Here is a 16418-nt window from a genome sequence, read left to right as displayed (position 1 = left end):
CATTCTTCCTAGAAATAGCAGTGAGCAACTCCTGTGGAGTGGGAGTGATATTGTCTTCCATCATCTCCTCTGGAGAGCCTCTTAAGGTTCTCTCCCTTGCAGACCTTGTGAGGTCCGGTTTCCTTTTACTGGGAGGCCCGGGGGTGCTTGACACAACTCCAAGAGTTGTAAGGTCATTACCCAACAGGACTCTCCCAGGCACTTCACTCTGCACACTAACAGGTATCTTGACAGTCATATCATTACACTGGATGAGAGCTGGTAATTGGTTAAGCATTCGCACAGGGCCTCCAGCTAACTTGGTGAGGCGTTTGGGTGCCTTAGCAACATCCTCCACCTTGAAACATGATTCATCCACCACAGTTATGTTGGCTCCGGTGTCTCTTGATGGCAGTAGTTTCCTGACCATTCACAAGATCACTATCGTTATAATACTCTTTAGTATTATCTGGGATGGAATTATAGACATCTAAATTCTGTTGTTCCCACAAGCCCAGGGACACTAAAGAAACACTAGCCGAGACTCTCATGGGTTCATCAGCCAGTAGGTGAAAGTTTCCACTTGCCATAGGTACTTCTTCCTCTGGGGAGAAGGCTAAGGAGACAGTGTGGACCCCTGAAGGTTTACCCTTACATCTGGGATCCCCTTTCACATGGTCAGTTGACCCACAAACATAACATTTCCCAAATGTTTTGATGAATGGGGGTTTGTTCTGACCTCCATCTGGTTTGGGTCCAGATGGTGCACTAGCCTGATTCGGTTTCCCTTGTGTTTTACCCTTATGTTGCTGTTTGTGGCCCTCTTTTGGATTGGAGGTATTAGAATTCTCTTTGTTGTCTTTCTTTGGCTGTTTCCCCTCATCCTTTTCTGAGTAGCCCCAGAATCCTTGTGAGTAGCCCTGTTGGCAACCCACAAGTCAGCAGCCTTAGCTAGTGTCTTTGGATCTATCTCCTTAGAATCAGCCAAGTGCTGCCTGAGCTCAGGAGAGCAGACATCAAAAATAGACTCCAACATTACAAGATTTCTCATTCCTTCATAAGTGTTTATTCTATAACCCTTAATCCAACCATCTAACTTTTTCAAACGCTCATGTACCCAGGTAGCCCAAGGGGTACCATCATGCTTTTTGAGGGTCCTAAACCTCTTAAGGTACTGGGAAGGGGTCTTCCCAAATCTAGCAATTAGAGCTACCTTCACACACTCATAATCCATTCTATCCACCTCCCCCAACTCTATCACAACATCAGATGCAACAGTGGGTAGCCTAGAGAAGAGCCAGGGAAGCAATTGATTCCCTGTGAGACCTTGAATACCATGGTTATATTCAAACATTGCCAACCCATCTAAAATATCAAGCTTAACCTCATATATACCCACAATTTCTTTAGGCATACAGGGTCTCTTAGAACTGGAAGACCTAGAAGACTCTGGGAGAGAAACATTTTCAAGCGACAATCTTTTCATTTCAAGTTCATGATTCAACTCCATTTCTCTGAGTTTCAGTTCTTGATGTTTTTGTTCAGTTTGAGCATTTAACCATTTGAATTCCAGTTCAAGCCTCTTTTTCTCTAGAGCAATGAATTCAGGACTGAGTGTAGGACCTGTGGGGGTCCCAGTGGACAAGGGTTGAGGTTGCTGAGCAGGCAAGGGAGCAGAGAGACCTACACTAGGAGACACATCTACTTCTTCCAACTCATCATTAATAGACATAGCACCATCCTCAATACTTTCCACATTTGCTAAGGAGTCAGGTATTTCAGACCCACTCCCTAGACTTGGGTTCTTTTAACAACTTTTCAACTAATTCAATCTTTTTGCCTTTGGCAGAGAGTTTCCTTTCTTTACACATGTTTCTTAAGTACTCAGCAGTGTAACTCAGGAGGGTCTCCTGAATGCGGCTTTCCATATCAGACATGATTAATATTGCTTTGTAGTGATGTTAGCCTTGTGGTTCGTTGATCCAAGGTAATAGCAGCACTCTAAGTGGAATTACTATACTTTTATCCTCACCGCTGTACACCAGTGTTAGGCAGAATCATTCCTTTGGGAACACTACACACAATTAAGACTACAAGTGACAGTACAATTTCACCTTTCGTACAAGCCTGTACTACACAGTTATAGTGGTAGCAATAGCGGAGCAGCCAGACCTATCTCAGAATAAGTGAGCAGTACAAATAGTTACACAAAGGACAGCAATTACTATGGTTCAGGCAAACACTGACTCAAGGTTTCTAAGTAAAGAACAAGTTACTTACCAACTGTAACTTTCTTACGATTGGATGTTCCTCCCACGTATTCCTCATCGTAGATATATCCTTACCTTCAGCTTTGCTGGCTGCTTCGTAATTTTTTTTCTTCTTCTCTCCACCAGAGGGGGCTCTTCTCGAGGCCACGGCGTCGATGTCCCTCTGCGGCATCTGTCGAGCACCGGCATCATCCGCTGTATAAATGCCTCGAGCACACCCGTTGGCTTCAGTTCTGTTTTTTCATATATTGTAGCCCATGGATTGTGATTAATGGCGTGCCTCTTTTGACCCAAGCCTTAAAAGAATTTAGAGTGTAACTCACGTAAACTGTACTGTGGGGTTGGCTGGGAGGGTCGATGAGGAATACGTGGGAGGAACATCCAATCGAAAGAACGTAACAGTTGGTAAGTAACTTGTTCTTCGAATGGATTGTGTCCTCCCACGTATTTCTCATCTTAGATAGACTCCCAAAGCAGTTTTGTCTTGGAGGTGGGAGTACAGAATGGGGGTCATTACAACCCAGGCGCTAATTGCGCCAACTTTACCACCATGGTGTAAACTACGTTTATACCATGGTGGATGGCGGATTTACCGCCCCATTCCAAGGGCATAATGGGAGTGGGGAAGGCGCTAATTACGCCGTAAATTACGGTGGCGTAATTAGCATCATGGCAGGTTAGCGCCATGGATTTTAACGGCTGCTAAAAGCAGCCGTTAAAATCAGAATAGGCGTTAAGGGTTAACGACGGCGTTAACCCTTAACGCCTGGGTCGTAATGAGGCCCAATGTCTTCTAATCGTGTACAGAATGGAGTACGGATTTAGCAAATAGACTTCCTTGTGAAGAAGTCGAGTCTAGGGCATAATGTTTTATAAAAGTATGCATGGATGACCATGTGGCTGCTGCACAAATATCTTGTACAGGGACACCCCTTTTTAGTGCTGTTGAAGTTGCCATGCCCCTAGTCGAATGAGCTCTCAGTCCATCTGGTGGTTCTTTCCCAGCCAATCTATAGCATTCTGTTATAGCGAAGATTATCCATCTAGATAATGTTTGTTTAGTTACAGCAAGTCACATTTTGCGGCCAGTGTACCCCACAAAAAGTTGATCACACTGACGTATTTTTGATAATCTTGAGATGTAGAAGCTAAGAGCTCTTCTGGGGTAGTCTATGTAGCCGTTCCTCTTCCTTACTTGCGTGAGGAGGAGCGTAAAAAGTAGGCAAAATTATCTTTTGCGACAGATGAAAATCCAAAACAATTTTTGGCAAAAATGATGGTTTAACTCTAAGTAATACTTTGTCTTTATAAAAGATAGTGTGAGGAGGACCGCTAGAAAGCGCCTGTAACTCATTTACCCTGCGGGCTGATGTCAATGCCACAAGAAGTATTGTTTTCAATGTAAGAAGCCTTAGCGGGCAAGAATATAAAGGCTCAAATGGAATGCATGTGAGGAATTTCAGAACTAAGTTCAAATACCATACAGGAACTTGAAAAGGTATTGGTGGAAACACATTATTTAGACCTTTTAAAAATTGAATTATCAACGGTATCTTAAAGTAAGATTCTTCCTCTGACGAGCGCTTGAAAATGGACATCGCTGCTAGGTATCCCTTTATCGTACCAACCTCGAGCCCCAGATTAGCTAAATGTAATAGAAAAGATAAAATTGTGGGAATATTGCATTGAAATGGATCCACATTCTTTTCTCTGCACCCGTTACCGAACTTGTTCCAACGACACTGATACAGAGATTTGGTTGCTGGTCTTCTGGCCGAAAGCAAAATCTCCATCATATCATCTGGAAGATCCCAATCCTTATATCTCAACCTCTCAGAAGCCATGCATGAAGTTTGAGTGTGTTGACCTCCGGATGGAGAACATGACCTTCCTCTCTTGAGAGAAGATCCTCCCTTTTTGGAAGACATATTGGAGGGCAGATAGACATGTCCAGTACGTCCGGGTACCATGTTCTCCTGGCCCAATCCGGGGCACTTAGGATCATGGTTTTCCTGAACTTTCTCAACCTCCTTATTACTTGAGGGATCACAGGGACTAGAGGGAATGCGTACAGAAGTGGAAACTCCCAATCCACTACAAACGTGTCCAACAGAGCTCCTCTCAGGGGAAATTCCCTTGAGCAATACAGTTCGCACTTCGGGTTGGCACTGGTCGCGAACAGATCTACTTGAGCGGTTCCTCAAAGGGTGAATATATCTTGAAGGACTTCCTGAGCTAGTTCCCACTCGTGGGAATCTGTGCTCTACCTGCTCAGAGCGTCCGCTGTTGTGTTTTGCTCTCCGGCTAGATGAATTGCCGATAGAGAGATCCCTTCTTCAATTGCCCAGAACAAGAGCTGCATTGCCTCTCTGCACAGCGGTGGTGACCCTACTCCTCCTCTCTTGTTGAGGTAGTACATGGCCACCGTGTTGTCCGTCATTATCAAGACATTCTTTCCCCATACAGTGGGCAGGAAGGCCTTCAGCGCTAGTCTGGTTGCCTTCAGCAACAAAAAGTTGATGTGTAGCCTGGACTCGGATAGAGACCAGCGACTGCTGATTGTCATCCCGCTGGTGTGAGCTCCCCACCCCGTGAGTGAGGCGTCCGTTACTACTGTTATCTCCGGCCATGGTTGCCAAAAAGATTATACTCTGAGGACATGATGTCTACAGGCCCACCATTGTAGATCCTGTGCTACTTTGGTTGAAACCTGCAACAGATCTGACATTTCCCCTGAGAATTGGGGCCATTGAGTCCTGAGAGCCCATTGAAGGGATCTCATTCTCAATCTGTCTTCTGGCACCAGAAAATGCAGGATGCCAACAGACCGAGCAACTTGAGAAAATTGCAGGCCGGAAGATACTGGGCATTCTGGAATTCTGTTACTATCTGCAGAATGTGGTGAGCTCTCTCATCAGGAGGCGAGGCTTTGCCCGAGAAAGTATCCAGGCCTGCTCCAATAAATCTGAGTTTCTGTGATGGTATCATATTTGACTTTTTTAAATTCAGAGAAAACCCTATTTTGTGAAGGAAGTGACATGCCTTGGACAGATGATCTTGGGCTTGTTCTGGAGAATGTGCCCTGATCATCCAATCGTCCAGATAGGGGTAGACATGAATCCCCTCTCTCCTGAGACTCGCTGCCATTACCCCCATCAACTTGGTGAAAACTCTTGGGACGGAGGTTATCCCGAAAGAACCCGAAACTGATAATGAGAATTGCCAATCGCAAACCTCAGGTACTTTCTGTGCTTGAGATGGATTGGCACATGAAAGTAAGCATCCTGAAGGTCCAATGATACCAACCAATCCTGGAGTTGGAGAGCCTGAAGGATCTGAGAAAGTGTGACCATCTTGAACTTGTCCTTCCTTAGGAACTTGTTTAAGTATCTCAAGTGCAAAATGGGTCTCAGTCCTCCGTCTTTCTTTGAAATGAGGAAATACGCGGAATACCAACCCTTGTTCCTCTCCGCTACAGGTACATGTTCTATTGCATCTTTCTGTAGCAGAGTTAAAACTTCCTGCAACAGGAGTGGATCTGGATGTTTGACAGAGTTGTATACCGGTGGGTGATTCTGAGGTTTCTTTAGAAAGGGAAGGCAATAACCTTGAGATACTGTTTCCAGCGCCCAAGCATCTGAAGTAATGCCTCGCCATTCTTTCAGATGCTGTGAGATCCTGCCTCCCAGCGGGGTATTGTGGGTCAAAACCTCAGAGTGGTTTTTCTTTGACCTCTCTGACTGGCCTGTCCTCTTCCTCTTCCAATTGAGGAATAATAACGAAAAGGACGACCCCTCCAGGAAGATGAGCCTGTGTAGGGCCGTTGCTGAGATTGTCTTATAGCGGCACTGAGTAATTTAGCCGCCGCTTTGGAGGTCTGCAGCTTCTCCAAACTTTCATCCGCCTTGCTGCCAAACAACCTCGAGCCATCAAATGGCATATTAAGAAGCCTGGATTGTACACCCAGCGCAAAACCCGACTTCCTTAGCCAAGCAAATCTACGTAGCACTGTGTTAGTTGCCATGGACCTACTGATACTGTCAGCTGTGTCCAAACCTGACTGAAGGCATTCTCCCAAAGCCTCCTTTCCATCCCTTATTATGGCTAGAAAGCCATCACGTTCTTCACCTTCTGGGATATGTTGAGCTGCCGCTGACATGCAGTCCCACAGGGTATATGTAAACCAAGCCAAGGTACAAGATACATTAGTGGATTTCAAAGCCATACTCCCTGATGTAAAAATCTTCCTAGACCATGCATCTACTTTTTTGTCATCCCTATCTGGAGGGATTGTGGGGTATGCAGCATTTCTAGTGGAAGTAGCTGCTTAAACTACCAGACTTTCTTGTAATGGATGTTTGCTTAGATATTCTGGATCAGGATTACAGGGCCTATATTTTGCTACACATTTTTTATTAACTGCCGGAATGGCTTCAGGGTGTTCCCAAGCAGAGTTAACCCTCCTTTGCAAGGCAATATGAAATGGAAGAATGGGGCCTTGCTGAGGTGTTCCTGATAGAATGTCAGTCATATCATCATCTTGATAGACTGGTGAATTTCTACCCCATCCCATAAATTCAGTAACTCTATTAATTAGTTTTCTGTATCCTGCATCAGTTTGTTCTGATGGGTCTGGCTTATCAAATTCGTACTCTGGAGAGGTATCCAGACCACTTGCTGTTTGTAAACATTCCTGCAAATCCTGTATTTTGGATTGAGGATCAATTAATTCCTCTGGAACTGGCCTTGTGCCAAATTTAACACCAGCAGAGGTAATTTCTTCATCTGCTAATGATTCTCCCTCGTAAATAGATGACATGATCCTAAAAAATCATGTCTACTCTCAGGGTGAAAAGCTTTTTCGGATAATACCGGTTTTTCCCTTGTTATAGGCTTGGGCGTCGACGAAAACGTCGATGGCGCTGATGCAGTTACAACAACCTTCGATGTTGTCGAGGAAGCCTTCGATGATATCGAAGCACTCATCGAGGGAATTGTAGAAACCATCAACGCTTTCGAAGATGTCGACTGTGTACTCGACTTAACTTTTTTAGAATGAGTAGTCGACGCCTTCTACTCGAGAGCCTTCAAAGACTTTGATGGCATCGATATCGACTTCGATGGCTTGACGCCATTTTATTTCCCTCTACCTCCGATTTATGCACCGGTAGGTTTTCATGAGGTGACCGGGAATAGTTTCTGGATGACACCCTAGACAACTTTTTGCCGGATTTTCTTGTTTTGGACCTTCCTCTGTCACGTTTCTCGTGAGTAGGAGCATGGTCTTCTTTAGACTTTTTTGAAAGGGGTCTGGGCCGCGTTCTCAAAAATCTTTAACATGGAAACTCTAAAGGCTTCCCATTTACTCGAGGAGTCATGCTTCGAAGGTCATGCTATCACTTCCTCAGATGACATTGAGGAAGAAGAGGGAGATCGGTGACGTCTTTTCTTTGTCTTTTTAGAGAACGAAGAAGACTTCCCGGATCTACTCCTCGATCTATATGTTTTACAATGTTTTACTGAAGACTCAGCCAAGTCTTTTCCCTTCGAAGTAGACTTCAATGAATCCTCCCCCATCGCCAGTTTACCTCTGCGTTCTTTTAAGGCCTTATGGGTCATCGACTGGCACGAACCGCAGTCTTCAATTCGGTGGTCGGAACCGAGGCACCAGAGGCAATTTTTGTGTGGATCGGTTAAAGACATTTCATTTCCACATTTTAGACATTTTTTAAAACCCGTCTTCGGTGTGGAAGGGTTTGATGAAGACGACATTATTTTCTTTTCACGAAAGACTGAAGTGCCGTTTGTAACGATCCGAAGGGAAGCTAACGGAAAAACGGAACTGAAGCCAACGGGCGCGCTCGAGGCATTTATACAGCGGATAACGTCGGCGCTCGACGGATGCCGCAGAGGGACATCAACGCCACGGCCTCAAGAAGAGCGCCCTCTGGTGGAGAGAAGAAGAAAAAAATGTTCCGAAGCAGCCAGGAAAGCTGAAGGTAAGGATATATCTGAGATGAGGAATACATGGGAGGACACAATCCATTCGAAAGAATATATATTTATTTACTCAACAGTTGTATAACATTTCACTATTATAAGCAAGTTAAAAATCACAATCATAAATACACCACACCACTTCCCTTAAATTCCAGACAAGTTAAGCTAACAAAATGAAGTGGGAGCAAAATGGCACTCCAGCAATTTAAAAGGGAGGGAAAGACAAAGTTATTAGAAATTAGGCAACAGCAACAGGTAAGTAAGCAGGGCAACTGAACAAGAGAGGCTACAAGGGAAAAATCAGATAGAAAAGGCTTAGGACCAAAGTCAATGGTTCAAAAGTCTTTTGCTCAAGATAATAGTTTCAGTGTAGTTTGCGGTAAAGTTCGTGGCACAGATTCCAGACAAGGTTGGTTGGTAGAAAAGTTATTCCAAAGAGAAGAGAAGGGCAAGCCCTCAGACTGGAGAAAGATTTCAAACACTTTCACGCGGCTGAGCGAAACGCACAACCAGATTCGCACAGTACCTTAAAACGGAGAGGGAGCTGTAGCTGAGGCAGACGTTCTTGGTGGTTCCTGCAGGCTCACGGTTCCTGAAGCAACTGTCAGACTGACATGAAGTAGGAAGACTGGAGGGTCCTGCGCCACCCAGGGGAGAAGCCAGCAGCAGAGCAAAACAAAGAATAAAAGGTGCACTCCTTAAAACCCAAGCAGGGTCCGACTTTCCTGGCTATCCGGCCCACTGTAGCTCTGTACAGCAAATTCGACCAGAGGAGGGGTCCTGGCTTGTAGTTTGGGCGAACTGGTTGGTCCCACCAGCTCAAGGAAAGAAGTTTCCTGGAGGATCGTCTCTGCCGTCGGATTCGGAGATTCGGACCTGCAGCAGGGCTTCACTGGGCGGTTCAGTCCTGGTAGGGGTCCTCTTCTTCCAGTTCCTCGTTGGTTCTTTCGGTCCAGTGGTGACTCTGCTCTTCCAGTCCCAGAGACCTGCTTTTTATGCAGTTTTCCCCCATTCATACAGCCTGGCTGTCAATCACACAGCCGGGTGGCTGGCCTGGCAAGGCCAGTCCCCTTAGTCAATCAGACAAGAGTGCGACTTGGGATACCAAGGTAATCCATGGCAGGGGTCTGAAGATCCCTCCCTCATATCCTGCCTACCTAGACTATCAGGTGCTTTAAGGAGGGCTTCTGTGCAGAAGCCCGTGAAAAGACAGCGAACAAAGGAATCATCCCCGGTTTGGCGCGCAGAGAAAAACACGAGAAAGACTTTAACAAAAAGAAATGGCGAATAAACCCGGTCGGAACCAAAATAAAATGTATTTGGTCAAGCGGGTTTATGTTCGAGACTAATATAAAAGCCTAAAACAATACCACGTTTACGTAATATAATCGCGGTAGAAAAGTTAGGGTACATACCACTGGCACCAGCCAAGTCTTAAAGTTAATGGAGCGAAACAAGGCTCCAAGAGGCACAGACAAAAAGGGGTAGAAGTTAACCCTTTCAAGTACTCCATGTAAGATGGGGTGTACTGGGTCTGTAGTTTAAAGTGACTATATAAAGTTAATGGCAACTACCTGGTTCTGGGGGACAGTAGTCAGCCCCCGAAAAATTAAGTCATTGGGAAGTCTCAAAGACAACCCTGTGTCACTGCACCCAAGGTGCTGTGTAACACACACAAAAAAGTGGTGCTCTGGAGTAGGTGAGGCTCCAGGGCCCAAGATCACACAAACAGTGAAAATACACACAGCAAAACACATGTAAGAGTAGGAAAAAAGGATCACACTCTTACCAGGTGGAAAAAATAAATCCTAGAAATCCAGCAAAGCTGTTGGGGGACTCTTTAGGTAAGGGAAATCAGCCATTTAATAGAATTCTCCCTAACAGTTTACATATGTGATCTCGCTCTGTGGGTATCTTTCATCTGATTGCATGCAGTCTGTATTGTAGCAGTACCTTTACTCTCTCTCTTCTGCTACCAGACCTGGATACCAGAACCATCTACAGGAATCACCTACCTGGACACTTATCAGTAATTCGTATCTGTGGCAACTACACAGGGTTTTTTTGTGCCTGGAGGCTTTTTCACCTACTTTCTGGCTATTCCGGAAGCGGGGTCACTGGCCTGCTGAATTCTCACACCCACAGTGGCTTCCTTCTGTGGTAGATCGTATCTACTAAAAAAAAAAGGATTATCGGAAGGAAGAAGATTCCCTCTCCAGAGTCCATCTCTTCAGGTGAGAAGGAAGAAGGGGACTTTGAGAAGAGAGATGATTCATCAAACTGGGGCACATAAAAGAGGGGCAGAGACCATGTCTAGTATTTCGTATGCTAAATGTGGAGCCATCAACTACTAGGGAACAGTTAACGTTGTTCAGTGGCTGAATTATCAGACTAAATTCAATACGCCTTGTTTGGATAGGATGGTGCTCATCAGGGCTTTGTGGAGAATGGTGTTGTGTTTATGTGGTGTGGTCTGGGTGTCAGAGAAAGTGGGTGGACTTTAAGAAGAGGGTGAGCAAAATGCCTGCACTGGGCAGGTTTAATGTGAACTGTGTGCCATTACTCACAATGGATGCTAGCAAACGTGGCTTGTAAGCAGACATAAATCAAAATTAGCTATAAGGGGTCCCAATGGTATTTGCGGCTGGGGTTCTGAAGAAGGCAAAGAAAATGGTTATGTAATACAGAGGAAGGTGCTGGCTGTGTGCCGGACATCCAAACATTTTAGGACTTTCTTTTGGAGAGTATCCCATGTCATCTGACAAGATTGCACACCATTGGCCCACCTGATCTCTACCTTCCCTTCCAACTTGTGTTATGCTGATGATACTCAGCTCTCTTTCAGGCTTCCCTCAACCTCCTCTCCTTCCTCGCTCATTCCCGATTGTCTATCTGCGATTCAGGATTGGTGCGCCTCCAACGATCTCTGCCTTGATGCCAGTAAGACTGAGTACCTCCTCATTGGGACCCTTGCTCCCGCTTTCCATCTCTCACTCTGGCCGTCTTCCTTGGGCCCTCTTCCCTCACCTTCCTGCGAGGCAAATAACCTTGGTGTCATCTTCGACTCCACGCTCTCCTTCTCTCCTCACATCACAGACCTTGACAAGAAGGCCCACTTCTAGCTGCACCTCCTCAGAGGTATTCTACCTTTTCTCACCTTCCCCCAGAAGCTCACTGTCTCCAGAGCCCTGGTTCTCTCTAGGCTGGACTACTGCAACAGCCTCTTTCTCAATCTTCCTAACTCCACTCTTCGCCCCCTGCAACTAATCCAGAACAGGACTGCGAGATTTATCCTTGGCCGCAGGCCAGAGACCGCATCTCGTCTGCCCTGAAATCTCTCCACTGGCTCCCGATGTAAGCAAGGTTCAAGTTCAGGTTCAAGTTCAAGACCCTCTGCATCGTCCACAAGGCTTTCTGGGGCCAGGACCCTCACTAAATCCAAATCTCTCTGCCTAAATACCATCCTTCTAGAGCCCTTCGCTCAGCTTCCTCTAACTCTCTGAGGGTCAGACGCTTCTCCAAGCAGAGAGTGGGGGTTACATCTCTCTCCTCTGCAGTTTCCTCCCTCTGGAATGGCCTGCCTGCCCCTCTCAAACTTGAGCCGGACCACCTGAAGGTCTGGAAGCGGCTCAAAGCCCTCCCTTTCTCCTCTGCCTTCTCTCTCTTGCTTCCTTGCTAACTTACCTGTCTGCTGCACAGACTGGGTGCTTGGTACCCTCAGAGTCTCACTGGGTACCAGACTCCCACTTGACCAGTTTTCCTTGCATTGCCTCCGGTCCTACTGAACACTCAGGGGCTGTAACTGTAACCCCTGCAGCCCCCTTGAACACACTCAGAGCTCCGCTGCCCGGGGTGCACTTACTCAGAGCTATGCTGGCCCTGATCGCACTCCCCCCTACCTTTTCCCTGTACTTCCCCCTCTCCCTTCCCCCTGCACTTCTCATTGTCGCACTTGCACAATCCCAATGTCACAAGGCCTAGTAGTATTGTTTGTCTGGTCTTCCCTCTGTGCCCCCTCCCTTGTCTTTTGTCGCCTAGAGAATGGGCATGGTTTCAACCAGTATCACTATATGGCTGACGGATTTTAAGCACTTAATCCTGCTCTTGGAATTTTTGTAGTTGATTACTCACTGAAGTTTCCATGAACAAAGATGATATTGTGGAGGTAGGTTAAGAGGTGATGGCCTCATGGAATACTAGTTTAGATAAGGAGGAACAGAATATTGGTGGGGTGGGCCTGGTCAAAACCTTTCACCCATGAGTGGAGGGTTGTGGAAAATGCCACACAAAGAGCTATATAGCCAGAGAATTGGTAGTGCTAATAGCTGTATTAAAGAAGAAACACAATGATCTGGCCCATGTGGGGCAGATAGGTTAGAAAATGACAAAGAGGCGGTACCATGATCAGTACTGCTGGCCTTGTATAGATGTAGAGATGGTAGATAAAGAATGCCAGGTGTGCAGTTGCAACGGAAAGAGTGCACATGCAGCATTTAGCCCCCTCATAAGTTCTTGGAATGGCATGGGGTTAGTTGGCCTTGGGTGTAACACTGCTGTTCAGCCATTATAGATAGAAGCACTCTGGTATTTTGGGTGGTATTGCTTTAAGTGGTTTGGGGGGGACACCATGGTAGAGGTCAAACACAGTGTGATTAATTTCTTACCACAGTGTTTAACCAGGAGGGTATGTCCAACCAGCCAGTAATAGAAAATAGCATTCAGTTTTGTTGGGAAGAAATCAGGAGATTTCTGTGAGAGTATGTTGTTGTATAGCTCTAAGGGAAAATTTCTGTTTGAGATAGTTGATAGTTTGTGAAGGATTGTGGGGAATTGGAAAGATGTGTTTGATGACAACATAGGGTCTTGTAAGCTAACTTACAACACTGCTCAACCATAATTCAGAACGATGAGAAGTAGTGTATATATGTGCAATTGATAAGTATAATGTGATGAAGTGTGTGGAGGATAAAAACAACATTAAGAGAACGTTTAGCACAATATAAGGGTGAACTTCAAAAGAATACGTGTTGTTTCTGGGGTGGGTCTGAATAAAGAATCCCTGCTTAGGGGCAACGTGGTTACTTGTATTGATGGCACCCAGGTTTGTGGTTAAAAGTGGATAATGGTCATGGAGGCATACTCTGCAAATTACACATCCAAAGTGGGTGTAAGTCCTGCCTTCCTTTTATAAAAAAGCCCATAATTGTTACTCCTTGGTGTCAAGCGGTACCCAACTTTGGAAGGCTATGAGGGAGGGTGTCTTTGAATAGGCTGTATGTTTAAGACACATGGCACCTCAGTATGATTCTCTGCATCTCTCACCTTCTCTTTCATAAGCATAATCTTCCCTTTCCCTTGTGGGTTCCGAAAGAGTTCTGGGTAGAAGAACTCTGGGCAGCGCTTTTGATCTGGCTCGAAGAGGGTGAGGGTGATCCGGACAGCAGCAGTTGGCTCAGCATCCACAGGTTCATCTTTGCCATCACCGACAAGGGTTTTTTTCAGATCCAGAGGTGTCAGGGAAACAACTGGGATAGAGTTGAGCTGCACCCGGCGGGGTTCAGCCATTACCCTCAAGGCAAAATCAGTTCAGCATGCATGCTTCAGAAAGGAGGGAGTCCTGATGACGTATGCGGCGGCTGAAAAGATAGAGGACCAGGTGCAACAAGACAATATTTGGCGATCTGTTACACAGTGTTTGAAGAGAAACATTGGCCAAATGACAACGTCCATATGTTTACAGTCTGACCGGCAGGCTCGAACATTCTTAGAAAACAAAAAACAAACTGGTTTTGTTCAAGATGAGGACAGTCTGAGAAAACACAGTTCATTGAAGTTGAAAGGGAAATCATCTATAGTTCTGCTTTATTCAGCATTCTCAAAAGAAATAGGTTAACTGTTCTTTTCTAACCAAACAAGAGAGGCCCTTCATTGCTCGAATGCATCTTTTAGTTTCTACTTGTCACGGCATGTTTCTGAATAGGGGGTCAAAGCATCGAAAACAGCCACATCAATTCACTGGTCAAGCTGCATTGTAAATAAGGTAGACCAGGCCTGTCGGGACAGCTTCTGAAGACCAGCCTATACCAATGCCTGTATTTTCAAAGGTAGTCACAGGTCATTGCCAGGGCTGCTGCTTGTTGAAGGTCACAGTTTGTTGAAACAGCCATCTCCAGGGCAGACAAGCAGATGTTTTATTGTCTCAATTCCTTGGACTTCTGTTTATAACTACACCAGTCTTCTCAGGATTACAATATCCATAATCAAGTCTCTCATCACATCTAAAAAGAAAAAAACAAGTCAGAACAATGTGAACACACACGAAAAGTAACATTTCAGTTGAAATATTTTGGCAATTAGGAAAAATGTTCTAAATGGGATTGATAACAGTTTCGTAGATGCAAATTGAGCGCATGCCCTAGGCCCACGAAGGCATTTAAAAAAAGGGAGTAAAGAATCTTCCTGGTGATTCTGGTACCATAAGACCTTGCTCTCCGTTCTCGACAACTGGTTGAGAATTACCTACTATGCAGGGAGGTCTAGATAAAGTTTCCCTAAAAATATTTCAACACTTTGAACATTTAGAATGGGGCCCTTTGCACAACATGTCCTCAATGACAGACTCATTTTTATACATTTGGCCTCATCACGACCTCAGCGGTAACCCTTAAATCCGGCGGTAGCGCTATTACCGCCGGATTTAAGGGTCCGCCGAATCAGGGCCTCGGCGGATTTCAACCCAGCTCTGAGCTGGTGTGAAATCCGCCAAGAATTCACGCTATTACCGCCGGCGGGAAATCCGCCGGCGGTAAGAGCGTGAATTTTCCCCATTGAGCCCAATGGGGAATGGGGCATTCCCGAATGGGCTCAATGGGGAATGGGGATTTACTTTACCGCCGAACTCGTGATCCGGTGCTATTAGCACCGGGGAGTTCGGCGGTAGGGCTAATACCGCCGGCGGTAATACCGCCGGCGTTACCGCCCAAGTCGCGATGAGGCCCATAGTATATCACAAACGGACACACTTTGGTCCATTGGGGTTTCCCCTCATACCAGTAACAGGTCATATGCTTCAGGGAATTTAAAGTGGGGTGCTGTGGAGGAGAGAAGAACAAGTTACTTCTTACCTTGTAACGTTCTTTCGCCGGGATGTTCCTCCGACGTATTCCTCATCTTAGATATCTCCTTCCAGCTCTCCTAATCACCCTGAAGGAGCGTAAGCTGCAACAACAAGGGAAGTAGAACTGCGGGGATGGATGGGAGGGTGATTAGTCTAGTCCAGAAAGAATTATTGTGGGCTACAAAACGGAACTGAGCAACGGATGCTGCGCGCGGCCTTTATAGGCAGGATGACGCAGCGCCCTCTAGAGAAAATTTTTTCCGAGGCCAGCAGAGCTGGAAGGAGATATTTAAGATGAGGAATACGTCGGAGGAACATCCCGTCGAAAGAACGTTACAAGGTAAGAAGTAACTTGTTCTTCGAAGGGATTGTGTCCTCCGACGTATTCCTCATCTTAGATAGGCTCCCATAGCAGTATTCTATTATTGGAGGAGGGAGTACTGACTTCACGCTGTCTTCTATTGATGAATAGAATGCAGTACAGCCCTTCCAAACCTAGTCTCTTGACTGGAGGAGGAATCCAAGTTGTAAAATCGTGTAAAGGTATGGACAGACGACCATGTAGCGGCCGCACAGATGTCTTTAACCGGCACACCTCTTTTGAGGGCCGATGAAGCTGCAATACCTCTGGTCGAATGAGCCCTAAGGTTTTGAGGGGGTCTTTCCCTGCCAGTTTACAACATTCCAGAATGGCTAGAATGATCCATCTGGAAATGGTCTGCTTAGTTATTGGTAACCCCAGCTTGTGACCTGTGTAACCTACGAACAGCTGGTCTACCTGTCTTATCCTGGCTAGTCTACTGATGTAAAAACTTAAAGCCCTTCTAGGGTCTAGTCTGTGTAACCTCTCTTCCTCTTTCCCCGGATGAGGAGGAGGATAGAAAGATGGTAGGGTAATCTTCTGAGTGATATGGAATTCAGAAACCACCTTTGGGAGGAAATTAGGCTTCACTTGCAGGACAACTTTGTCTTTGTGAAAGATTGTGTGAGGGGGTTTACAAGAAAGAGCTTGTAATTCGCTCACCCTTCTAGCAGATGTAAGTGCTATTAAT

General features: G+C 45.7%; 1 protein-coding gene across 1 annotated transcript in view; it reads right to left on the bottom strand.

Moving 5' to 3' along the window:
* Positions 1-16418, bottom strand: part of UBN1 (ubinuclein 1) — a 2005314-nt gene that overhangs the window by 1816499 nt on the left and 172397 nt on the right. Inside the window, exon 2 of the mRNA XM_069646040.1 lies at positions 13572-14527. Coding sequence (XP_069502141.1) covers positions 13572-13814 — 243 coding nt within the window. The 5' untranslated portion in view covers positions 13815-14527. The remainder of the gene's footprint in view (positions 1-13571; positions 14528-16418) is intronic.

Source organism: Ambystoma mexicanum, chromosome 2p (genome assembly GCF_040938575.1).
Source record: "Ambystoma mexicanum isolate Mex_15411 chromosome 2p, UKY_AmexF1_1, whole genome shotgun sequence".
In the NCBI taxonomy this organism is placed as follows: domain Eukaryota; kingdom Metazoa; phylum Chordata; class Amphibia; order Caudata; family Ambystomatidae; genus Ambystoma; species Ambystoma mexicanum.
Note: the sequence above shows the minus strand (reverse complement) of the source record. Positions and strands in the feature narration are given on the sequence as shown.